The sequence below is a fragment of the Mytilus californianus genome, unplaced genomic scaffold (genome assembly GCF_021869535.1).
Source record: "Mytilus californianus isolate M0D057914Y unplaced genomic scaffold, xbMytCali1.0.p SCAF_2, whole genome shotgun sequence".
NCBI classification, from domain to species: domain Eukaryota; kingdom Metazoa; phylum Mollusca; class Bivalvia; order Mytilida; family Mytilidae; genus Mytilus; species Mytilus californianus.
This window is the reverse complement of record NW_026262668.1, coordinates 106800975-106827586: the sequence shown is the minus strand read 5'-3', so window position 1 is coordinate 106827586 and position 26612 is coordinate 106800975. Positions and strand designations below refer to the sequence as shown.

General features: G+C 32.2%; 1 protein-coding gene and 1 long non-coding RNA gene across 9 annotated transcripts in view; one reads left to right on the top strand and one right to left on the bottom strand.

Moving 5' to 3' along the window:
• LOC127728517 (5'-AMP-activated protein kinase subunit gamma-1-like) overlaps positions 1 to 26612 on the bottom strand; it is a 243756-nt gene that overhangs the window by 10879 nt on the left and 206265 nt on the right. For 5 of the 6 annotated variants that reach the window (XM_052235932.1, XM_052235928.1, XM_052235930.1 and 2 more), the window contains 8 exons: positions 25918 to 25947; positions 21069 to 21114; positions 19875 to 19978; positions 13103 to 13184; positions 8538 to 8596; positions 6011 to 6056; positions 4645 to 4823; positions 3947 to 4027 (listed from right to left, as the gene is read on the bottom strand). In XM_052235932.1, coding sequence (XP_052091892.1) covers positions 3947 to 4027; positions 4645 to 4823; positions 6011 to 6056; positions 8538 to 8596; positions 13103 to 13184; positions 19875 to 19978; positions 21069 to 21114; positions 25918 to 25947 — 627 coding nt within the window. The remainder of the gene's footprint in view (positions 1 to 3946; positions 4028 to 4644; positions 4824 to 6010; positions 6057 to 8537; positions 8597 to 13102; positions 13185 to 19874; positions 19979 to 21068; positions 21115 to 25917; positions 25948 to 26612) is intronic. The other variant, XM_052235931.1, reaches the window with a different exon arrangement.
• Positions 1 to 26612, top strand: part of LOC127728552 (uncharacterized) — a 150608-nt gene that overhangs the window by 117111 nt on the left and 6885 nt on the right. The window lies entirely within an intron of this gene.

Here is a 26612-nt window from a genome sequence, read left to right as displayed (position 1 = left end):
TTTGATTAGCCATGTGTTGTTTACGTAATGCATCAATGATTTTGTAGGGTATGACTAACAACCTATTGTTTGAGAAAAGCGAATATAAACCAATATGAACCTGAAAAATTTAAAGTCAATCAACACTTGATGAAAATATTTTTCACAGCATACATAACTCGGTGATAAATGAGCATGTACACTTCATAATTCTTATTATATTGTGATGATTAAAGGATTAAAAAAATTAAGTGAAGCTTATCAATATATTAAAATAACTAACTCCAACTCATTAGTGTCATCTGTTTACCTATCACTGATAGCTTTCACACCTTTAGTAAATACAACTCTTTGTCTCTTAATTGGGGTTATCAATGGATTATATTGGCTTGTCAATCAATTTTGTAATTTTTGTTTACCTGAGACACTTTAATGAATAATATTTTGATTTTGGGAATGAATCCTAAAATTATTTTTTGATTATTATATGATTTATAAGCATTGAATTGATATCATGATATCACAATAATGACACAATAACTCCGCTGAAAACATCCTTTCACATATTTGGTACATTGTTATCTCCTTTTCATTTTTGGTTCTTGGCTCTTCTTTTGGGTTTATAGGAAAACCATGTGACCATGAAAATCAATACACAAACCGGAAACAGTAGAATTTCAACACGAATTTGCAGAAAATGTTTACCAAAGAACAAATAAAACACAAAGACAGTATTGTAGTCATTTATTTTCAACAAAAACTTTTTTTTTATTGATTTATGTAGGTTTGGCAATCAAAAACGTAGTTTTGACCAGGAAATTCACTCCTGACCACTTTTCTCAAGCTTGGATTTTTCCTCTGGTCGCTAGATCTTGTCTATTAGTCGGTCCCCCTCTCTGGATTATGAATTTTACTCCCAATTTTCCGACTAATAAGCGAGTAGGAACGGTAGTTCAACTACTTACACCACTTGGCCACCAAGGCCCCTAATAGTGCATAATGTGACTGCCAAAAAAAATAAATGCGGAATGTGTCCACGAGACACAGATGATGCCCCAACTTGCATATAATATTATAAAGGGACATAACTCAAGAACGGTAAAAGTGAAGCTCCCAAATTTGTACTTGAGGCAATCTTAAATTAGAGAACAGGAAAAAAATTAAAGGGACGCCACCAAAATTCAAACTTGATCTGTTTGAGGACATGGGCAAAACTTAATGCCCCCTCCGCTATGGCGGATGCTCTCTTTTGATCCTAAAAAAGCACCTGTCGAAGTTCCATTAAATTCTATGACGATTTGATATTAAAAAAATTATGTATGTCAAAAAAAAAAATATAACCAGACAACCTACATGTTGGTGCCGCCAAAGACAATATGTGGGATTGCTATTTCTCACTTCCACAACAAAATGTGGCAGGCTCAACAACGAACAGTCTTCCAATGTCCTTACTGCAGTATATATAACAAGCATTCTGAGAGTATTGCATGGCAATACATAGTCCCCTACCGGTTAAAAATTCATTGTACTAAAACTAAATGCTAACTTGATCTATAACAAATATAACAAATATCAAGTCAATATCTTCAAGAATGACCAAAAAAAGTGTGGAAAACTGATTATCTAAGTGAATTTTCTAAGTCAAAGGACAATAACTCTGCACAAAATCATAAGACCGTAACAAAATTCGAACTTGATCTGTAACTTGTTATGATAAAACTATAAATCAATTATTAAATCAATATCTTCAAGCATGATGAAAAAAAGTGAGGAAAACTGATTATTTGTGTGAATTTTTTAAGTCCAAGGACCATACCTCTGCACAAAATCATCAGACCGGAACAAACTTTGAACTAGATCTGTAACTTGTCATGATAAAACAATACACCAAATGTCAAATCAATATCTTCAAGCATGAAGAAAAAAAGTGTAGAAACTGACGAAGTGCAAACTTAAAGTGCCCTTTTACCTCATCGGTAGGGGACTAATTAAGGAAACAAATTAGTAAGAGTTTTCACAAGTCAATTTTGCTTGTAATTTGTATTTCTATGGACCACAACCAGTAAAAATTATAATTTTTTTTATTAATATCAATCAAGAAATGTAGGCACAAAAGCTCAATGATGTTGATGAAACTATTTTGATATAATTTTGGTAAACAGAAAGTAGAACATGGAAGGACCTGTTATAACATAACTAGTCGATATAATTTTTCACACATTTTATATTTCTATGGTTGTTAAAAAAATTTGATCAGCACTCATTAGTGTACTTGGCTGAAAAACTGCCAATATAAACTTTTCAAAGGAACTTTTTAACAAGAGGCTGTCAGAGTGACAGCAAACCGGAATTACCTGCAGAGGTTGAACCCTGAACAGTTGAGCAAGTATGGACACAACATTTAAGCTTAAAACAGCTCTGAATTTGGATTGTGATTGAATATTTGACACAGCATAGGTTTGTGACACAAAATGAATGTGGTCAAAGAACTGAAATATTTGAAATCGGACATTTACCTATTATGGTCCAATATCCAAAATCTAAGTTCATTGTTAGAATCAGCATATCAAAGAACCCCAAAAATTAAATTTTTGATGAAATCAAACAAAAGTTTAATTTAGGACCCTTTGGACCTTAATGTGGTATTATCTAAATTAATAATGCAAATAAATACAGGTCTAGATTCAACATTTCAAAGAACCCTATATATATTCAATTTATGTTGAAATCAAACACAGTTTAATTTTAGACCCCTATTTGGACCATTTTGTAAACCAGGCTCAAAATCAGAAATCTAAATATATGTTTGTTAATCGACAATATAAGCTTAGTTTTTAGAGTTTGCTTCATCAAAAAAAAAAAAAAATATAAATATATATAGCATTCAGAAAATTAGTCTATACAGAATAACAAACAAACCTACCACAAAATTCTTCAAACAATTTACCAAAGAAAAGAAAAAAAAATCCAAATTGTCATTTATCATTAATACAATGTCTTTTAAAAATCTATAAAACTCATCTGTAATTATCATCAAAATGTCTTATAATGAACAGTAAATTTCAAACTATATTTATACCGTCCTACAGAGCTTATCATCATCAACACTTATGAAACAGAAAATTTTCAAATAAATCTGTCACTCCAATTATAATTGTGTGATTGATATTTACCACATGCTTTCTTATCTGATAACAGGTGAAAATCATTTAAAAACACTTAGTGTAATCAAACTTTATATATATAATTAATAGTTCCCAATATTTTTTCTTTCATTTGTCACTAACTAATATAGATCTGCAACTTATCTATCAATGTCAACAACTTTATCTACACAATGTAATGCAATGAAATTTATCCTTTAATAAAAATAATTATTATCTAATGAAAATGATATTTGCAAATCTGGACCCCCAAACAGGATCAAGTAAAAATTAAACATTAACACACACAACAAAAATAAAATACCACATAACAACTGTGACATCTACCTTCAAAACACACATGACTAAAAAAAAAAATAGTTATAAAGAAGATTTTGACAGCTCCCGACTAAAATCAATTGAACAGATACAATCATTGATAGACTATCTATACATAAACTTTTTAATTACACCATTTCTGTTCAAAGGGAAATAACTCAATCATATAATAAATATCACTATTGGCTACTGAAAGGTCTTAAACTCAACGAGAAAAGCTAAAATCTAGAAAATTGAACTTGACCTTCATTTAGTCACAGGAAACAACATATCTAAATTTGAAAAAATTTCGTCAAAGCATTTTCATGTAAATGAATGGACACGGTTTGGCAGCCGCCCGCCCGCCGTACATCCCAAAATAAATAACCCATTTTTCCTTCGAAAATCCGGTTAAAAATCCATTTGCTGTTTTATCATACCAAGAAGTTTGTATCTAAATACTACAGTTATCTACTATACAAGAGTAGTAAAATCAATAAACTTACTGTTACAACATTCTGAAATGTTCCTATATTAAGCTCATCTAATGTTTGGTGCATAAAACCTGGTTTTGGTAATTCATTTATCTACAAAATACATAATAAACTTAAACAATAGAAAGGTAGTATTGCAAATATTTTTAAAATGATTAAACTTATTTTTGTAATATTAATTGACAATTTCAGAAAATAATTGATAGCCCTGCCAATACAGACAGACCAGCATTAACTATATACTATTATAACAATGTGGAGGATTCCTTCACCACTCAGATTACATTCAATCAGAATCTGATATTATATTAGTTCTGACTATACTGTCAATTTTAGTTGTTTGCTTTAATGTTTTGGTTTCTAATCTTCTAGCAATGACACAAAATATAATAATAAAAAAAAAAAACAATGAAAAACACAGAAACAATCAAGCAAAACTTAAAAACACTTGAATTTGCAATCATAAGAACCTCCTTAGTATAAACATGGCAAGCACAAAGCATAGGTCTTTGCCAAATCTGTACAAATTGACATAGAATATTATGTCATTAGATGTAAACAATGTTAAGAATTTGCAATTCTAAATTTTTTAGTCACTAATAAAGAGTCTATCAATAACCCCTATCATAATCATGTAGGGTTGTAAACTGAATTATAACCAAAATATTAACAATGACCAGTATGATTCAATAGCATACATTTATACTTACACATAAGTATAAAAATCTAAGAATGCGTTTATGTGTCAGTATATACAGGGCATTGCCAGTCACCCGGTCTATCACAGGCAGTCTATGTACATGATTACTTATCAACGTTTTCACTGCATCATATAAGCTAGCATCTGGTTCTATATATACAAATGGTTTGATTTTCTCTGATAGGGCCTCTGAAAACAGAATCAAATACATGTATGATTACATGTGAAATACATCAGGGAACACACATTCCTGTCAGTGTACATGGTGTAATTCATACAGCAATTCAAAATTTAAATTGTGCATTCAGGCAACTTCTCCTAAATTATGTGAATTCAATTAATCGATGTAATTCCTTTGCATATGATACTGTTATATAATATTTCTAAAAAAAATTAAAATGTCAATCTTTCACAATGCACAATGATAAAACCATTGTATTCCTTATTATACTTGTAAGACACATTGACTATTCCTTATTATACTTGTAAGACACATTGAGTATTCCTTATTATACTTGTAAGACACATCGAGTATTCCTTATTATACTTGTAAGACACATTGACTATTCCTTATTATACTTGTAAGACACATTGAGTATTCCTTATTATACTTGTAAGACACATTGACTATTCCTTATTATACTTGTAAGACACATTGAGTATTCCTTATTATACTTGTAAGACACATTGAGTATTCCTTAATATACTTGTAAGACACATTGAGTATTCCTTAATATACTTGTAAGACACATTGAGTATTCCTTAATATACTTGTAAGACACATTGAGTATTCCTTATTATACTTGTAAGACACATTGAAGTTAAAAACTGGTCTTTTTTGTTGGTATAGAAAGGCCAAGTAAGCAAAATAATGTAAAGCAACTTATTTTTGTAAACTATTTTTTTTTCCTGGGTACAAAAATAACATGAATATAAATTCTTGCAAATATGTAAAACTTTCATCTTCCCTTATATAAATACATTTAGAAAATTATAAAATTGTATAAATAAATCGCCCCAAAGTCGGCTAGAAATGGCTAAAAGAGAAATAAAATAACTGCCAAAATATGTGGGTTTACAGTAAATACATTTATAAATAGCATCATGATACACACAATAATGTCATATAGACATGCTATCTTATACACATATATTTGTACTTCCAAGAAAGTTATTTTAAGATGTTCCCAGTGGTTTTTTTTTATATACATATTTGAGATCCAAAACTGATATGTTAAACCATTATATTTTATTCCCTGAACTGTGTTTCAATAGAAAAGGTTAATAAATAGTCAAGTATTGCATTCTCCCTTCCTGCATAAAGTTAAACACATCTTAGATATATATATAAACCCAGAGTAGATATTGTATCTTACCTCGCCAGGTAGCAATTTTGTGTTCTTCTAATTCATCCATTTTTACCTATAATATAAAATATTTTACATTAAAGGAGACATACCTTTATCTCATCATATTTCTAAATATAAGAGGGTCTGAAAGAGAAACAAGAAATCATAGAATACAAGTACAATTGTTTTTGCATTTTGACAGTTAATTTTGGTTTTACGTTAGAACATTATTTGATCAGACTTAGGAGGATCTTAAGTGCAATATATGTTTCACTTGTTGTAGCCACAATCCTGTCCTCTTTCCTTTATAATGATCATATTATCTGACTTTATCAAGGAATATTTACTTGCAATGAATTACAAGATGGTTGCCACTAGTAGAACAGGAATTGCTTACTCTTCCAGAGCACCAATGTCCCCCTCCCCTGGATTTGCAATCTTTACCCCAAGCATAACATGAGACAGCTATCCATCTAAGATCATTCTCATACTGTTTTTTAAGCTATTAAAGGCCTGACAAAATATGAAACAAGACAAAATCAACTGCCTTATTCATACTTAAGTACAAAAAAACCAACCTGATTTGTAATTGCTAGCAATAACGGATGGCACCCTCGTTCCCCCATTGCCAGGGTAACGGCAGCCATTTTGAAAATTCCAAAGTCAAAGAGGGCATCTACACATGCCAATTAACACTATTGTAAAGTTTCATGGAGTTTAGAGCATTTTGAAATTTTTGACATTTTTGCTGTTTCCATGGTAACGACAGCCATTTTTGAAATTCCAAAGTCAAATGGGATATCTGCATATGCCAGTCAATATTTGTGTGAAGTTTCATTAACTTTGGAGCATATTGATTTTTTGGACATTTTTGCTGTTTCCATGGAAATGGCGGCCATCTTGGAAATGCCATATCCCGATTGCAAATCTGCACATGCTGGTTAACATTATGGTTAAGTTCCATTAACATTGGTTCATACAATTCCGAGATATAAGCTGGACAAAACAAGTGGAAGAAAAATAAGAAAAAAAGAAACGTAGAATAACAATATGTCACCCCAACTCTGTTGAGGGTGCCATAATTATAGCAGACAGTAACCAAGGTCAACTGCTGGATTACAAGTTTCTGGCTAAGAACAGGCACATAAAGTGGTGGGATTAAGCATGTTCATGAGTTCTGCTATAAGACCAACCAGTAGGTCCTAGAACAGACAGTTATTTTGCAGTGCATTTCTTTATAACAATAAATGCAAATTAAAACAAGAGTGCACACACTGAAATGTCTCGTCAGCTTTTTACTTATGATTGAATTTATGTTGAAAGTCTGTAATATGAATGTTTTACTACAAGTATCACATAAACTTAAAATTCTCAATGTTGTATAAAAATTAGGTCTCAGTCAGATGAGCCTTGCCAGACAGACATGTACACCTCACAATCCTTCCATGCAACAAATATAGTGATCTTATTGCTGATAGAACCTGAGAAACAGATCAAACCACAAAATCTTAATATTGACCAATGAACCATAAAAATTAGGTTAAGGTCATATGAACTGTGCTAAACAGACATGTACACCTTATAATCATTCCATACACCAAATAAAGTTGACCTATTGCTTATAGTATCTGATAAACTGACAAAAAAAAAACTTTTCATTGACCAATGAACCATGAATATGAGGTCAAGGTCATATGAACCCTGCCAGACAAACATGTACACCTTACAATCATTCCATACACCAAATATAGTAATCCTTATTTCCTATAGCTTATAGTATCTGAGAAATAGATCAAACCACAAAAAACTAAACATTGTCCAATGAACCATGAAATGGAGGTCAAAGTCAGATGAAACATGCCAGTTGGACATGTATACCCTACGATCATTCCATACACCAAATAAAGTTGACCTAGTGCTTATAGTATCTGAGGTACACACTTGACTACATAACTTTAATCTTGATCACTGATCCATGAAATGAGGTCAAGGTCAGATGAACCCTACCTGAAGGACATGTAGACAATGCATGGAACCTATATACCAAATATAGTTATCATATATCTTTGTGAGTAGTGAGTATTTCACTTAACAAAAACACTTTGTTTTTTTAAGCAGTCACTGAACCATGAAAATGAGGTCAAGGACAATTGACATATGACAGACAGACACTTAGTAACATAAGGTATCTGCGCATCCAGGACTTCTACCTTCTGAAATATAAAGCTTTATACAAATAGGTTAAGCTGTCCATTGATTGTAATCCGTATGTCTCACATTCTGCGACTTTCAGCTCAGGCAAAACAAAAAATCGCACAAGTGCTTTCATAGATTAGATTTTTACAGTGACCAAAAAATCCATTAAAAAAAGTTCATTGTTGAAGGCCAAAGGTGACAATTAGTTGCTTACATACATGTCATTTGGACTCTGTTGGATAGTTCTCATTGGCACTTGTACCACATCTCCATTTTTAGAACACAAAATGTAATATAGAAGAATAACTTATATTTTAATGCATATACAATGTATGTCTACTGATTTCTTAATACTTACTAAAGGTGATTTGTAGTATTTATGTAAAATCAATATAAAGTCTGTTATTGTCAACATGCCTGAAATAAAACACAAATCTCTTTATAAAACAGACATTTGTTTGGTATCAAATACAAAGAAGTCAAGTATGAACTAATAAGAATCTATAAGTCTGGTAAAATTACGTAATAAATATACCATTCTGGGCTTAAATAAGTATAGACAATATAAAATCTTGTGTAATGTCTGGCTTATCTAAAAATATTTGGTCTAATAAGAAATGATTCTTATCAGTCCATAGTCCAACCAGGGCTAAATGCTGAGAACAAGTTTATCCTAAAGATACAGACAAATAATGACCAATAACCACCTTAATTCTTTTATCCAGCAGCTGAGAACAATTTTATCCTAAAGATACAGACAAATAATAACCAATAACCACCTTAATTCTTTTATCCAGCAGTATGACAAATACTTTACAATTACACAGCAATGTCTGGTCTTAGAATGTTTAGTTTTAGTTTTGTTTCACTGGAAGCCTTACAAGAACCACTAGACTTAACTTTAAATTATTTCCAACCTCCTGATGATCCATTTCTCTTGTGAAATAGATTAAAGTCGCAGCTGAAATCTCACCTATTCTGCAGGAATTAAACATGAAAGTGCATTGTGTATCCATTTAGGGGATTTTTTTTATCTACGACTGCATTAAGTAAACTATTTAGGTCATATGCAATGATGAGCTAAGCATTTTTTAGACTTAGAACTTGCTTTAGGGCAGTCATTACATAACATTATCACAATAAATCTCTTTATCATGTGACCTGCGTATCAAATCTGTACTCAACTATGAATGTAAAGTCTAAAAGTTAGCTTATAAAAATAAAAAGTGGTATGATTGCCAATGAGACAACTATCATGCACAGACTAACTGACATAGACAACTATAGGTCACCATTTAACAATGAGTCAAGCCCGTACTATATAGTCAGCTATAAAGGACCTAATCATGACAAAATGTGAAACAATCCAAACAAGAAAACCACGGCCTGATTTATGAAAATAATATATACAAAAAATATATCATTTTAACAAGCCATAAAACTGCCTAGGCTTTTAAGGATGTGAAATGTAATATTTAGGTGTTTGATCTATTGAAAACTATATTAAAATAAAATTCTCCGCTGGGCGCAGCTTGATACGAACGCAGAGGTCGAACCCTGAACAGTTGGGGCAATTATGGACACAACATTCAAGCTTGATACAGCACTGAATTTGGATTGTGATTAAATATTTGACACAGCATAGGTTTCTGACACAGAATGAATGTGGTCTAAGAACTTAAAATTTTTTAATTTACCTATTCAAACCATATCATTATTATTTGCTTTTATATATAAATCAGAAATAACCAATTCAAAATGGAAAATTTTAAAGAACAAAAAGGAAAAAAAAAATCCCCCCAATTTTTTTGAACTCCCTTATGATTCATCACCCCCAAACTCAATCCCAGCCTTCCCTTTGTGGTATGGTACCTTGCAGTACAATTTCAGAGAGATCCATACACTTGAACACAAGTTATTGTCTGGAAACTAGAAAAATGCTTGTTTTTTTGGCCCCTGTTGGCCCCAAATTCCTAAACATATATGGCAATTACCCCCAAACTCAAACCCAGCTTCTCTTTGTGATATGGAACCTTGTAGTACAATTTCAGAAAGATCCATACACTTACACACAAGTTATTGTCCTGAAACTAGAAAAATGCTTGTTTTTTGCCCCTTTTTGGACCCTTATTCCTACAATTTTGAGGCAATTACCCCCAAAATCAATCCCAGCCTTCCCTTTGTGGTATGGTACCTTGCAGTACAATTTCAGAGAGATCCATACACTTGAACACAAGTTATTGTCTGGAAACTAGAATAATGCTTATTTTTGGCCCCTTATTCCTAAACATTTTGAGCAATTACCCACAAACTCAATTCCAGCTTTCCCTTTGTGACATGGAACCTTGTAGTACAATTTTAGAATGATCCATACACTTACACACAAGTTATTGTCATGAAACTAGAAAAATGCTTGTTTTTTGCCCCTTTTTTGGCCCCTCATTCCTAAAATTTTGAGGCAATTACCCCCAAAATCAATCCCAGCATTCCGTTTGTGATATGGAACCTTGTGGTACAATGTCAGAGAGATCCATACACTAACACACAAGTTATGTCTGGAAGTTACAAAAATGCTTATTTTTGGCCCCTAATTCCTTTACTGTTGGTACCATAACCCATAAAATCAATCCCAACCTTCCTTTTGTGGTATTGAACTTTATGGTAAAATTTCATAGAGATCCATTCACTTAAACTAAAGTTAGAGTGCGAAAACCAATGTGTCTTTGGACGACGACGCCGCCGCCAACGTCATACCAATATACGAACGCACAATTTTTTTGCAGTCGTATAAAAAACAGACATGTGAGAGATACTTCATGAAAAATCAATTACTGCCTATATAAAATTCAGTTAAACTTTCTATAAACAAACACAAAATCTGTTAGATTATCTACAGAACTTAAGTACAAATTTTGTTGTCATGGTAATGAAATGTGACATGATATTAAACTGGAGGTACATGACCTAATTCAGGTAAAAATCAATAAATGATATTTTTAATGTGACCAGAAAACAATTTAATATCTATAGATGAAGGTTATGTTTCTCATTCTCAGCATCCACTTCCTTGATATAATTAGATGGTAAATCCTTATCCTGATACAGATTTAAATGACTCTGCAAGCCCAATCTAGACTTAGATGCTTTGTACCAAGATTTATGGTGAGTTTGTATTGTGGACTTGTACCCCTGAAATCCCAAAAGACTATATTTGGGTGATAATACATTAAATTAATGCACAAGTTGTAGCAGTTTTTATGCTTTATGTCTGAACATAATGTTCTATGCAAAGATTTGGCATAAATCTCCCTCATGAAGTTGGCATCAAATTTTGTCTTCATGCATAAGCTTTTTTTCAAATATACTTAAAAGTCTTCCTTCAAGGCCACATAAGCTTAAACATTCTGATTAAGTATAATCAAAAGTTAACATGTAAACTTAATGCAAAAAAAATGACTAAGAACAGCAGTTGGAAGTGGGACTAGAAGTAATGCAAGTATAAGCATAACAAATTCCCTTCCCAAAAGTGTCACATTCATTATGTACAAGATATTTATTACATTTATTAGACTAGCAATATGTATCAAATTCTGTCTTCATGTCTTAGCTTTTTTTCAAATATACTAAAGTCTTCATTCAAGGCCACACAAGCCTAAATAATCTGATTAAGTAACAGAACAGAAATTCCAATAGATCAAATCAGAGCAGAAATTCCAATAGATCAAATAGCAATAGAGAAGTCTTGTAAAATGTACCTTCAGAACATTATTCCTGCCATCTTTGGTTTAAATTAGCCCAGCAGTTAAAGAAAACACAATGAACTATAGTTAGTCGGACAAGCACAACATACTTTTGGCCAAGAGATCAACATCAAACTGATAAAAACAATATAAAGTTATGTCTCAAGTTATGTCTCAGAACCAAATGAATGTGATTTGTATATTCTGTAGTGAAAAGGAAAACATAGAATAAAATAGATGAAATTGATGTTTTTATATTTAATTAACAAGAAAACGCCCAAAGCATTATTCAAAGATTGACATAAGATATATATAATACATACAATGTACAAATAAGTATAATCAAAAGTTAGTTTTACATGTAAACTTACTGTAAAGAAAATGCACCATAACAGCAGTGGGAAGTGGGACTAGAAGTTATGCAAGTATAAGCATAACAAATTCCCTTCCCAAAAGTGTTACATTCATTATGTACAAGATATTTATTACATTTATTACGACTAGTATATGTATCTAAGAACAAAAGTGAAGGCACCTCAAATTTCCATCTGATGCTCATCAAGCTGCATATCTATTGGGATAAACATTTTTATTTCAAGGGTTCAAAATAATAGTATGGTTGAAAAGAACAAATAAACATGTAGATTTATTGCTAATTTTCATGTATAGAATGTGTTACAAAGTCATAGTAGGATAGCATCCCTGAAACCAACTTTAAAACTGTTTTTCCCTTTATTTTCAGAAACAGTGACCTTGACCTTTGACCTGTTAACTCCCAAAGTTAATAGGCTTCATCCCCATATCTCTATCTTCCATCTGTATTATTTTCATTTTAATCCAGCAAGTTATCATCTGAAAATCATTTGTCTTGGACACTGATTTTTATATGCTCCCAGATTTTTTTCAAGGAGCAAAAAAAGGAAATGTATGGGAAATGCCAATGAAATAACAACCCAATGACATTTAGAATACAACCTTAATAACTCAACTAATCAGGACACTGATTTCTTGTCTTAAAAGTTTAAAGAATCTTCCTACCCAGTCTTTAATAAATTTATGAACACATGTTATTTCAGTAATGAGTATTTTTTTCTTTATCCTTTAATGCTCAATAATAACTCCCATCATAACTTATATAACTCTGTTGTAGGAAAGCTGCTGTTTAAATCATGTTACATCTTACCTACATAATCTTGTTTTGAACTATCCCAGAGAGGTGCTGCCCTCACACCATTATATACAAGGGCAAAAAATGCTTTCTTCACCTGTAAAGATTGAAATATACATCAGAAAATAAAACTGTATTCAAGCAAACATAAAATACAACTTATCAATGGGTCAGACTTCTACTGCTTGTCCAGCCTTCACTGAAGCAGAGTCACTTGAACTTCATTGAGTGATCTTCACATATCATTTGAAGTATGGAATAGAAATCATATTTTTATCAACTTTTATATGTAAAAGGTACTAATCTTCAAGGTTTTAGAAAACTCTTTTAAACATTTTTAATTTTGTGGTGTTGCACTGCAAGCTAAGGTCATTTACATCTTTAGCATGTAAAATAGTTAAAAAAACGTTTTTTTTGGATACTGAAGTGAATGAATCTTAAAGATTAATTTCTTTTTTTTATTAATTAATGCTAACTTATTTATATCCAGAGAAATAAAACATAACATACACCTATCATAGATAGTAGTATTCCTTATATATATATGTATATATTGGGATAATAAAGAATGAGTCCATTCTGTTACTGGTTGACTTTATACATTACTAACATATTTTAATATCAAACAAGTTATCCCTCATTCAAAATTGCAGGTCAGACAAATTCATTCAAACCAGTTTTAAAGCAAAATAATACATGTACATGAAACAGCTGTATGTTAGTACAATCAACAGAGCAGTGACTCATATTCTAAATAAAAAGACTGTTGATTTACTAATATAAATCTGTCGTCCTTAAAAGTATCTTACAAAGGATAAATATAGCGTGCATCTTGAACTAGATCTGTGCCAAGGTTCATACTGCAGCTTGCTTTGGTTGGTTTGTACATATATATTGTAGTGACACATCATCATGTCAAGTCACAAACTGTATAGGAATGAGTTTGAGTTGAAAGTTGCATGTGAGAATCTTCCTTCCTCAGGAATATATTTGTTTACACCAAGATGTCGTTTAAATGAAATTGGATACCTGCTTTTATCATGCTTTTAATAACATATGGTCAAATCGCTGAAAAACCCCCTCTTAAATTATTGAAAACTATCATTCTCCATTGACAATAATATCTTGGTGTAAGTTAGATACACCCATTTGGGCGCATGCCCTCAAGGTGTATCTAATACAAACAAGAGATATTTAAAGTAAATGGTAAGGTTTACGCTAATCTTGTGGAAATGCATTCATTATCTCACTTTTTCTGATAAGTAATGGGTATTTGTGTAATGGTTTATAAATGGCACAGTTTTGAGTATGTAAAACATGTATAAGCATTTTCCTGTTTACATAGCAGTTTTTAGACAACATATATGGAGTAACCTCAATATATTAGTGTCACCAATTTATATTTGGGTCACCAGGGTCTATTCTCTATTTGTTGTTCCAACATAATTTGTAATGAAACTCATATAAAAATATCACCTTGAACCAATATTATTGTAAAAGATAAAACATGTTTGACCGCCACCCCACCTTGGCTTTTAACTGAACTTCAGACAAGAATATGCTTAAATTAAAGACAGTCCATATGAGAATAAACTGCTTCGCCGAGCGCAGCTGGATACGACTGCAGAGGTCCTAACCTGAACAGTTGGGGCAAAAATGGACACAATATTCAAGCTTGATACAGGTCTGAATTTGGATTGTAATTAAATATTTGACACATTATAGGTTTCTGACACAGAATAAATGTACCGGTAGTCAAAGAACTTGAAATTGGTTATATGACTTGAATTTATATTTAATTGAAGATTTCTTGCTGTTGTGCAATACACTGTGCTGTTGCGCAATACTTAGTAAATCTGTTTTCAGACTATATACAAAGAATTAGCAAAATAAATTGTGACCCCCATCCCCCCAAAAAAAACAAATATTTGAAGAAATTTTCTTTTTGTAAAATTAGGAACAATTTAAGAGACATCCATTAACTTAAACACAAGTAATTGTCTGAAAACAAGAAAATTGCTTGTTTTGGCCCCCAATTCCTGAACGGTTTGGGCAATTACCCCCAAAATGAATCCCAACCTTCTACTTGTGGTATTGAACCTTGTGGTACAATTTCAGAGCAATCAAATTACTTGTACACAAGTTATTGTCCTGAAACTAGAAAAATGCTTGTTTTGGGTCCCTTTTTGGCCCCCAATTCCTAAACGGTTGGGACCATCACCCCCAAAAACAATCCCAACCTTCCTTTTGTGGTATTGAACCTTTTGATTAAATTTCATAGAGATCCATACACTTAAACTAAAGTTATTGTCTGGAAACCAAATGTCTTCGGACGAGGACGACGTGATAGCATTATACGAACGCAAATTTTTTGCGGTCGAACGCAAATTTTTTGCGGTCGTATAAAAATTGCTGCAAGATACAAAATTTGAAGAGTACGAATAGGTCAGCTAGATTCAGGAGAATCGGAATATTTTCAAAGGTACAAATAGCTTTTTGATCACCTGGCAAAACCACAAAAAGAAAATGATGACTTCGGAGCAATTCTGGATCATGCAACTGGTGGGACTTTATCACTTGATAACAACAGATTACTTTGATTTTGTCAGTCGGCAGAAAATGTCACATATCAATATAGCAAATACATCACATTATACTCCACTTTTCTTTTCAGTTTCTTAATTTAACCTAATTTTTTCTAATGCAGGTTGAACCATGAGTAAAATGGAGTAGTGTAAACTGCATACTATACATGATCTGCTGATCTTTTACACAGCCACCAGTTAATGGAGGCTTTATAGACTTGCTGATATGTATTCTCATAGTCTCAAAGACTAAATTTCACTTGATGGTATTAAAATCATTTGATGCCAGACCCATTAAATTATTAATTAATCAATCTTTCAAGAAATGGAATTTTACAGCAATCATTTTATTAAAAGCAATTTTCTCTAACTCTCTCCTTGACTTTTATTTACCATTTGAGTGTTAATCAATAGTCTGTCTACATTGACTGAATATCCACTGTAGGACAACTATTAATTATTCAATAGTTTAAATGGGCACAGTTTAATAGTGAGACTTTGTCGATATAGGACTGAAAGTAAAGGTTTGAAACATTCACTATGCATTTAAAATCCCCAGGTGTTTATATAAATATTCATTAACAAAAATAAGCTGACACAATTAAAGTATTCATAGCATTCATAAACAGTCATTTTAAGGCAAATTTCTTTAGAACCTGATCCATGTTATGGTTTATATCATAATTGGGACTCCAGTACAATGCCCCACTTAGGTCACAATGTCACTTTTATGAAAACTGTATGATTCTGAACTGGTCTAATTCTCTGTTTTGAACATTTTTAAAGGTCACAGGTCCTTTTAAATGAAACATCAGTTCGCAAGCCAAATCCCCCAAGGTTGCAGGTCCGTCTCACCAGGATGAATCCACATAAGAGAAATGCAGCATATTGAAAACAGTTGTCTCATTGATTTGTTACTATTATTATATTATTATTGTTAACACTGATGATATATTGTTGAAATAACATAGTTAAACAGAACTGATTGCATAACTTTTTTCAATCCAATGAACAAATCATGTACAGCAAAGACATGTCAATTAGGGCAGTCAATACTGAAGAAATACCAATAACCTAATTCTCACTGGTCTGGTAAAACCCCCAAACAAATCAATTTTGATATCTACAATTAGCAGGGAAAGCATCTCACTGAATCAGCCTCCTTTTACTAAATACTACCTGATTGATTTATTGTCTAATATGGCCATGTGTTGCTATTTTTACATCTGATGTAATTGAAGTCAAGGTTGTCAAATATAATGTGCACAATGGTAACAGAGAGTAGAACAAACTTCTGAGTTAATCTTTCAGGATGAGTGGTTAACTGTCCAACTTAACAAACTTATACTCTTTAGAGGCAGCTGCCACTGGAAACAGTACACCTAAGTCTTGCTGTTTCGACTATCTTGATGTGAGACAAAAATCTGATTTGCCTTTACATTTTCATCGTAAATAAAATGATTGATGTCATTTTGAATATCTGATAGGGACCAAAAAAATGACTCTTGTCAAGACCTTAAAGGGAACAAGTACGTCAAGTTTGGTTCCTCTTAATTTGATTGTTCTTGAGAAGTTTTTCAAAGTCAAGCCTATCAAAACCTAGTAGAAGCCAATGCATCTAAGTATGTTGACGAGTCAGCAACATGTAACAACATTGAGTTAGGATATTGACTACCACACAGGATACCACATAACATAGTGTGGTACATCACAGAGTACACCAAGTTAAGAGAGACTGGTACACCAAGGAACTTGGAACTTTGTCAATGAAGGATAACTTACAGACAGCATGCTACTCTAGATAAATACTTTGTAACAACAATCAATATTCTTACAGACATATTTCAACATAATAATTGTATAAATCTTATTGGAGTGTTGCCATGACCTATCTACAAGGATAACAGTTTTTGTGATAACAACCTTGGCATTTAGTAACATTTCTTTTTTGTTTACAAGGTATTGGGCTATATAATTTCTTCCCATTTCAACCTCTCTATTTTGTCCACAGAGAATATACTTCTTTTTATTACAGAACATATTGGCTTAAACCACAACTGTATACGAGAACAGACTTGTATAATAAATATGGTCATTTAAAACCACAACTGTATACGAGAACAGACTTGTATAATAAATATGGTCATTTAAAACCACAATTGTATACGAGAACAGACTTGTATAATAAATATGGTCATTTATTTGCATGGCTAAAAAAAAAATTTGTTTTCATGTTTTGCCTAAGTCTGCATAGAAGTTTCAAGAAAATTTGTACTTTCATTGAACATTTGAATTCGTTGTTAACCTGTACAAATGAAATCCACGAAAATTGATATCCCACGAATAATAAGGATTCCAAAGTATGCCAAATTTGAGATAACATTATGAAGTGACAACCATCTAAGATAATCAAAGGTTGGAGTTGTGCAAGGAATTACACATTAGCCATGTCATAACTTGATCTTCAGTCTTTTAAATATATGCATTATGTTTTATGTAAATTTTTATTGTGTAACACTTTATCAATGAAGAAAAACTTGTTGCACCTGAGTCTGAAAACCTCACCTAACTATCAGTTTGCGCAAATTTTACAATTATTGGTGACTCTTGCATTTTGATAACTATAATATTTGTTCATCTGAACCAGTCACAAGGAGGACTTAACTCATAAAAGCTCATATCATAATCGATTTGATGCTGCTTCTGGCGCATGGTCAATGAACACTGGACAGTTATATTATAAACTCATGTTATATTCAGTTTATTTGGTTAATGAGTAATGAAAACAAGGATATCTTGTACGAAATGTGTGCTTTCATAAAACATAATGAAAAATTTTGTGTATTTTTTCTCAGAGCATTGGGACAAGTTGTTGGAGGCTGCATCCAAATCCTAATAATTTTTGCACAAACATTTTTACAGAACATGATACTATGTCCTATAAGCACCTGCCCTTGGTGACTCCTGCATTTGGATAACTGCATAATAATCTTGTCCAAGTGCATTAGCCACGAGGAGGACTATATAATAATCCTTTTTTTAGTATTAGTTTATGTTTAGTGTTGTAAAGTGTTTAAATATTCATATTTGTGTGTATTTGTTTGAGTGTCCTTTAAGCACCTGCCCTTGATGACGCCTGCATATGGACAACAATACTATTTGTTCATATGCATCAGCCAAGAGGAAGGACTTCTCATAAAAGCTATTTTTGTAATGGATGTGATGCTGCTTCTGGTGCATGGTCAATAAACACTAAACTTTATGGTTTATATGGCTATATATATTATTAACTCAATTTATATTTCATGTTTGAGTTGTTTTTCTTGTGTATTGTCTATATTGCAATTGTTTAATAATATAAACAAAATCACTGTACTGATCCTCTATTAGAAATAAAAATTTATCTTTATCTTTATATTCCATGTTTGAGCTGTTTTTCTTTTGTACTATCTATATTGTAAATGTTTAATGTGCTCATCATTGTACATGTACTGATTTTGTCCATAATGGGTCCTCTATTGGAAATAAAATTTATCTATCTCTCTATTTATATGTAAGAAAATGTCAGACACTTGCAAAAACTTCACTTAAAAAAATATTTATCCCTACAAAAATATTGGGCAATCATTTGAAGTTTACATTCAAAGTTAGTGTTTGCGTCATGTGAAGATAACATTTGAATTAAACATACAAATTGTAGAAGGTCATTAAAAGTTATCAGTAAGGACCAATGAATTACATCACAGTCATTATTTCCTAAACTTTCATATTTTATTTGAAGTGATATATATAATTTAATCTAAGAATCTATTTAAAGATTGTTTATCAAAAGTATTTCCATTTCTGATCATCAAGAGATGGTTTGCATTCTATTACAACCCCCAGAAAAAAAATCTGGAACTTGAAAACAAGTATTTTCCATCAAACATGTCAAATTAAAATTCAAAAATTTATACCAAAAGTTATGAGAGACAAATCAAAATTGGTTTTTAAGGTCTAAAATAGATTGGAATTAAATATTTTTAAGCTGACAACAAATAATATTTAAAGAGTCAGGGGTAAAAAGGGAATGTCAGTTGTCTTACCTAAAGCACACTATTTTTTCCTTAGGATCACATACTAAACCCTTGGGTTGAGTGAGACTGTTGAATAGACCAAGCATGCCTGCCATTTCAATACAGAGACATAGATCAAATACTTACATTTAATAATGTGTCGAATATAACAAGTTTGGCACTAGTGGGAATAAGGTCATAACACTTATGGGCTCGCATGAACTTTGCAAATGCTTGCTCCGTGTTTTCATCTGAAAACAGAAAGATCATATGTACTATAACAAACAAAAAGTCAATTGTTCTATAAAAGATCAGGCAATAAAAATCAAAATAGATAGTAAAATACTTAGGTAAGCCTTAAAAGCTTTGACACAATCAAGCAACATGTCATGTAACGCAGGAAATGTTTTACCACAAAAATGGCATTGTTGAAAAGATCTAATAATGTTTATAAATAAAATAACCTATTTGTTTTATAACTATTGATAAAGTACAACTAGTTTCTAAACTTATCACAGCTATATCTTTGTAAGAAATGTTTACTAAAATAAACCAATATGATGAATTTTTAAATGTAGATGTCACCACATTTGTATGTCAGATCTAGGATGTTTCTATTTCAAAAGAATAAAAAGAAATTAAAGCAGAAGAATCATTTGGTAAGGACTGTATTTGATGAAAGTAGCTTTTTTTAAATCCTCCTTTGAAATTTTAGCTAGAGAAAGTGTCCATATTTGGGGTCTTATCTAACCTTCAGCTTTGAATACATGTATCTGAATACAATCAGTTTATGAAATAACTATGATTTCTACTTAAAAAGTACAGTGACTGTCAAAAGCTATCATTTTCAATTAACCATACTATTAGGGTGTAAATTAGATACACCCCATCCGGCTAGCACTTTAATTGGTGTATATAATACATATAGCATATCAGACAACTTCCTATACTGTAAAGACAACAAAACTTTTGACTTTCATGATTGATCATGGGTTATTAATGATATTTTGAATAATCATATTCTAAGGTCAGTGGTTTTCACTGTCCCCTTGTACAATTCTGAGACTTTTAAGTATTGCATATTTGTAGATATTATATTTTCACTTTTAATGCATTTACAATTTGCCTAGACAACACAATTAAAAGCTTGTCATACTGGTATTGTCCATTGCTGAAGACCGTATAATGCCCTTAAAGTGTTTATTTTGCTTTATTTGTGTTGTCAGGTTTGTAAAAGCCCTATCTATTTGTTGTAATGGCTTTTTTTTTATTTTTAGTATTTCATTGCTGTCAATTAACTTTTTCCAGAAAGATGTTTATGTACTACACATATATTCTTACCTAAATCTTCTATATCTAATTTATCTAGATCTGAATCCAATGAAAACTGAAATAAAAACATCGCAATTTATTTAAATTGTTTAAAGCATGTAAAGAATAGGTAATCATTCTGATGTGATCAGGTTGTACATTATGTGATAATACTGCATAAGTGGATCTGATGAGCCTGTATGATATTGGTGTATGATCTTGGGAGCATTTGTTGATCTGAGGAGCCTGTATAATATTGGTGTATGATCTTGGGAGCATTTGTTGATCTGAGGAGCCTGTATAATATTGGTGTATGATCTTGGGAGCATTAATGGATCTGAGGAGCCTGTATAATATTGGTGTATGATCTTGGGAGCATTAATGGATCTGAGGAGCCTGTATAATATTGGTGTATGATCTTGGGGGCATTTGTTGATCTGAGGAGCCTGTATAATATTGGTGTATGATCTTGGGAGCATTTGTCGATCTGAGGAGCCTGTATAATATTGGTATATCATCTTGGGAGCATTAATGGATCTGAGGAGCCTGTATAATATTGGTGTATGATCTTGGGAGCATTTGTTGATCTGAGGAGCCTGTATAATATTGGTGTATGATCTTGGGAGCATTTGTTGATCTGAGGAGCCTGTATAATATTGGTATATCATCTTGGGAGCATTAATGGATCTGAGCAGCCTGTATAATATTGGTGTATGATCTTGGGAGCATTTGTTGATCTGAGGAGCCTGTATAATATTGGTATATCATCTTGGGAGCATTAATGGATCTGAAGAGCCTGTAATATATTGGTGTATGATCTTGGGAGCATTTGTTGATCTGAGGAGACTGTATAATATTGGTGTAGGATCTAGGGAGCATTTGTTGATCTGAGGAGCCTGTATAATATTGGTATATCATCTTGAAAGCATTTATGAATCTGAGGAGCCTGTATAATATTGTTGTGTGATCTTGGGAGCATTTGTTGATCTGAGGAGCCTGTATAATATTGGTGTATGATCTAGGGAGCATTTGTTGATCTGAGGAGCCTGTATAATATTGGTATATCATCTTGGGAGCATTAATGGATCTGAGGAGCCTGTATAAAATTGGTGAATGATCTTGGGAACATTTGTTGGTTTTAGGAGCCTGTATAATATTGGTGTATGATCTTGGGAGCATTTATGGATCTGAGGAGCCTATATAATATTGGTGTATGATCTTGGAGCATAAGTGGACCTGAGAGGCCTGTATAATATTGGTGTATGATCTTGCGAGTATTAATGGATCTGAGAGGCCTGTATAATATTGGTGTATGATCTTGGGAGCATTTGTTGATCTGAGGAGCCTGTATAATATTGGTGTATGATCTTGGGAGCATTTGTTGATCTGAGGCGCCTGTATAATATTGGTGTATGATCTTAGAAGCATTTGTTGATCTGAGGAGCCTGTATAATATTGGTGTATGATCTTGGAAGCATTTGTTGATCTGATGAGCCTGTATAATATTGGTGTATGATCTTGGAGTATAAATAGATCTGATGAGCCTGTATAATATTGGTGTATGATCTTGGAGCATAAGTAGATCTGAGAGGCCTGTATAATATTGGTGTATGATCTTGGAGCATTTGTTGATCTGAGGAGCCTGTATAATATTGGTGTATGATCTTGGAGCATTTGTTGATCTGAGGTGCCAGTATAATATTAGTGTATGGTCTTGGACCACTGGTGGATCTGAGGAGCCTGTATTGATTACCTGGTATCATAACATAAACAACTCAGTTTGACAACCAGTATATATATATATATATATATATATATATTATGTTAATAGCTTATCATATATGGTATCATTTTGAAACAAAACATCATTGAACAATAAAGAAAAACTGGGTTCAAACTGGCCTGATGGTTTCATAGGTGAATTTCTTTTTCAAGGTCCCTGTCAGTTATTGAGTAAAGGTGGCCATATTGGATGCTGGATTAGATTAAAAATCAACTAAGTAACATACTAGCATAATCTAGCTAAATTAATATCATTTAATATTTCATACAATTTTATGAAAATTTCAAAAGGCACTCACCAATTCATTCATTTAATTTCCATGACTTGACAATTATATGCATTTGACCCAATGTTCTATTTCTAGTATAGATAGACAATTATAACCATATAAGCAGGTCAGCTGGCACAATTACACAGTTATTAATGATGATTATGACTGTGGTCAAGTATGGTGTAATTAGCCCAGATGTATCAGAGGAGTGGATCTTGAAAAAGTTAACAACAGGCAAAGGATGATGTGATGGAAAATAGATCATATGATCTATATAAGCTGCAATATTCAGCTTAGCAGATAATATTGTTTTAACTTTTCCCAAGGCATGGCCATGAATATTTTTAATGCTGGTAAATATAAAATAAAAATATAGGTCAAATTATTTCCATTTATATATTAAATAGGGCAGTCTAATTGTCACCCTACCTACATATGCTATTTTTTTTAACTAGGCCACTCTCACAATCAGCTGTTACCTTTCTAAATACAGATATATACTGCTTTTAATCTAACCTGACCGACAAACCAAAGTTTTAATTTGAATTTGAGTAATCTGAATTTAAATACAATATTTAGTTTCAATAATTTCTATAAATAATTGTAACTGCAAATTATAATCATAAAACATTCTAAAATATTGACCCATGACATCCACAAAAAGCATCCCTAATTTTAGTCTACACAAACAGTTTATCAGAAATGAATATAATGTAGTCAATACAGTGATTTATATATTAATATTTCATGGTGTAAAGAAAACAGAAATGAAGCTGTTAAAAGTTCCTTTAGCTACCTCTTAGTAGTATTTCTATAATGTGAATACAGGAAAAAAATGATGTAACAACATATGCTAATTGTAAATGCCTGTCACAAGCTTTCTCTGTCAACTTCCGTTAACCAAGCATGTTACATGACAATAAATTCTCTTATTTTTCCTACTTGCAACTATAAATTACAGATTTACATAAATTTTATCCAGGTAAATGACAGAAAAATTATATAATGTCGTGCAACGTTTAATTACGTCTTGTGCAAAAGGTAAACAACCTATCAGCTTTGAACTGACAGAATAAAATCTTACGTTTTAATTTTTTTAAGAATGGATGAAAATTATTAGAATTTGTGAAATAAATCATGTAAAGTAAACTGGTTTTTTTCCCATTTTCCATTATGTTGGACATTTATGAGTTTCTGTTTACCCACATGAATGTCAATGTCCGTCAAATGGTTGGTTTGACCGGTTCATTACAGATTCCTTTGCCAAGCTAAGGAGCCACATCAAACTTGGACACATGGAGAAACTTGCAACATAAAGCCAGATATATCTATTATTTTACTTGTCAAGGACACAATATACTTCCTGAAAAGTCACACTGGCTGGTATAAACATCCCCTGGGAAAGACTAAATATGTGGGAACATTTATCTTTTATTCAATACAAATATACATAAATATATTTTCACTTAAAAAATATATTGTTACACATATTGATGGGAGGAACATAGTTGATGGAAATCTTATTGGCAAAAGGTCACAAAGGGGGAGGGGGGTTCTTCCCATCTTACTTAAGGTATATAAATGATGTGCCCCTGGAATGGGTCACTTTTTTGATATATCAAATTTATCAATGAGTTGTTATTTTATCAAGGTAATATGTCAATAATTTCATCTTTGGATTAGAAGGCTGTTCATTATATACTGTACACCACATCTTATATCTATTTCATTTGAGTGACCCCATGTCATGTAGTATACATCTCTATCTGCTAAAATTTAATTGACATACATTAAGTTATCCTTTTATATCAAATTAAGATGTCACAGTTTGTATATGTGGCAACTGAGAAATTCAAGAATAGGTTATGAATTCACCAAGTCTTTAATATATGAATGGGGACATTTTTGAAATCCCAGCTGCACGTCTGTACTTAAAATCCCAAGTTGAGACACCCCAAGTGAAAGGTACAAAAATTGTAAGAATTAAACCTAGCTAAGGAATAACATCAGAATATATCTCCATACTCAAAGACACAGGGATGAAAATTATTAGGACTTAGCTGCTGGCTACATTTAAAATAGATGGAGAATGTGTCCATAGGACACAGATGATGCTTGCATACAGCGTTATAAAGGGACATAACTCAAGAACGGTAAAAGTGACGCCACCCAAATTCGAATTTGATCTGAGTTTTGTGGCAATTAGCATTGTGTTTAAGTTTCATAACATTTGTTTGAGGCAAACTTAAGTTAGAGAACGGAAACGAATAATGTAAAGGGGCATAACTCTAAAATGATAAAAGTGATGCCACCCAAATTCAAACTTGATCTGAGTCTTATGGCAATAAGCATTGTGTATACTATATGTTTCATAACATTTGAATGAGGCAAACTTAAGTTGGAGAGCAGAAACGAAAAATGTAAAGGGGCATAACTCTAAAATGATAAAAGTGATGCCACCCACATTCAAACTTGATCTGAGTCTTGTGGTAATAAGCATTGTGTACAAGTTTCATAACATTTGGTAGAGGCAAACTCAAGTAAGAGAACGTTAACCAATTTCGGGACGTATGTGACGTATGTCCAGACAGACAAGGGTAACACTTAAGGCCTCCTACGCTACAGCCGGGGCATAAAAATTAGTATGCTAGTTGGGGTTCACAAAATACAAGCTACATAATTTCACTTGAAAAGCTACAAATGTTCACAGGAACAAACGTTGTTAGTTCCATGTTGGACAGATTTCTTGATAATATACCAGCCAGTGTATTGTGTATTGAGGTAAGCAGAGGTGCAAGGTTGTTAATAGCTACAGATGACCTTACCTCCTCGTGAATTGAACCTTGGTATGGCATCTACAATGGTCAGGCAATATATACATATTTAACTGTCAATGATTTTTAAGAACAGGTCAATCAGGCTCTTCACTTGCCAGAATGTACATTAACTGGTTCAAATTTTAATAGGTTACAAACAGGATGGGGTTTAAAATAAATGCATAAACAGTGTCCTGAATAAATATGGACGGCTTGATTATAAGTTGATATACAAAGAGAAAAATCTTCATAAAAAAGTCAATTGGATACAAATTTTCAGTAGCATCCTGCAATGAAATTAACAATCCATTTAATAAGGTGATATTGTCATTTATAATCATTTTCAGGCCAAAAAAAATCCAAAACATTTTTAATCTGAGCTTTGTCATAATTTCACCTGAATAAAAATTTGTGTATTTTCTACATATATTTTACATGCATGCCACAATGGTTAAGTTATTAGCATATGTACTCATTGACTTAATAACCATCAGAGCTAATGCACTATGGCAACCTGCATCCAGTACACAAGTCTGAAGCCATGTTAGTTCACTAAATTAGGCCTAATCATGGAAAAATTAAACATAAAGGAGGTTTTCTCTATTTTGCTTATTCTTTCCAGTGGAGACTATGATGAAATTATGTGTGTAAGTGGATAACAAATTTTGGATACCATTTCAAAGACATAACAAACAAGGGGTATT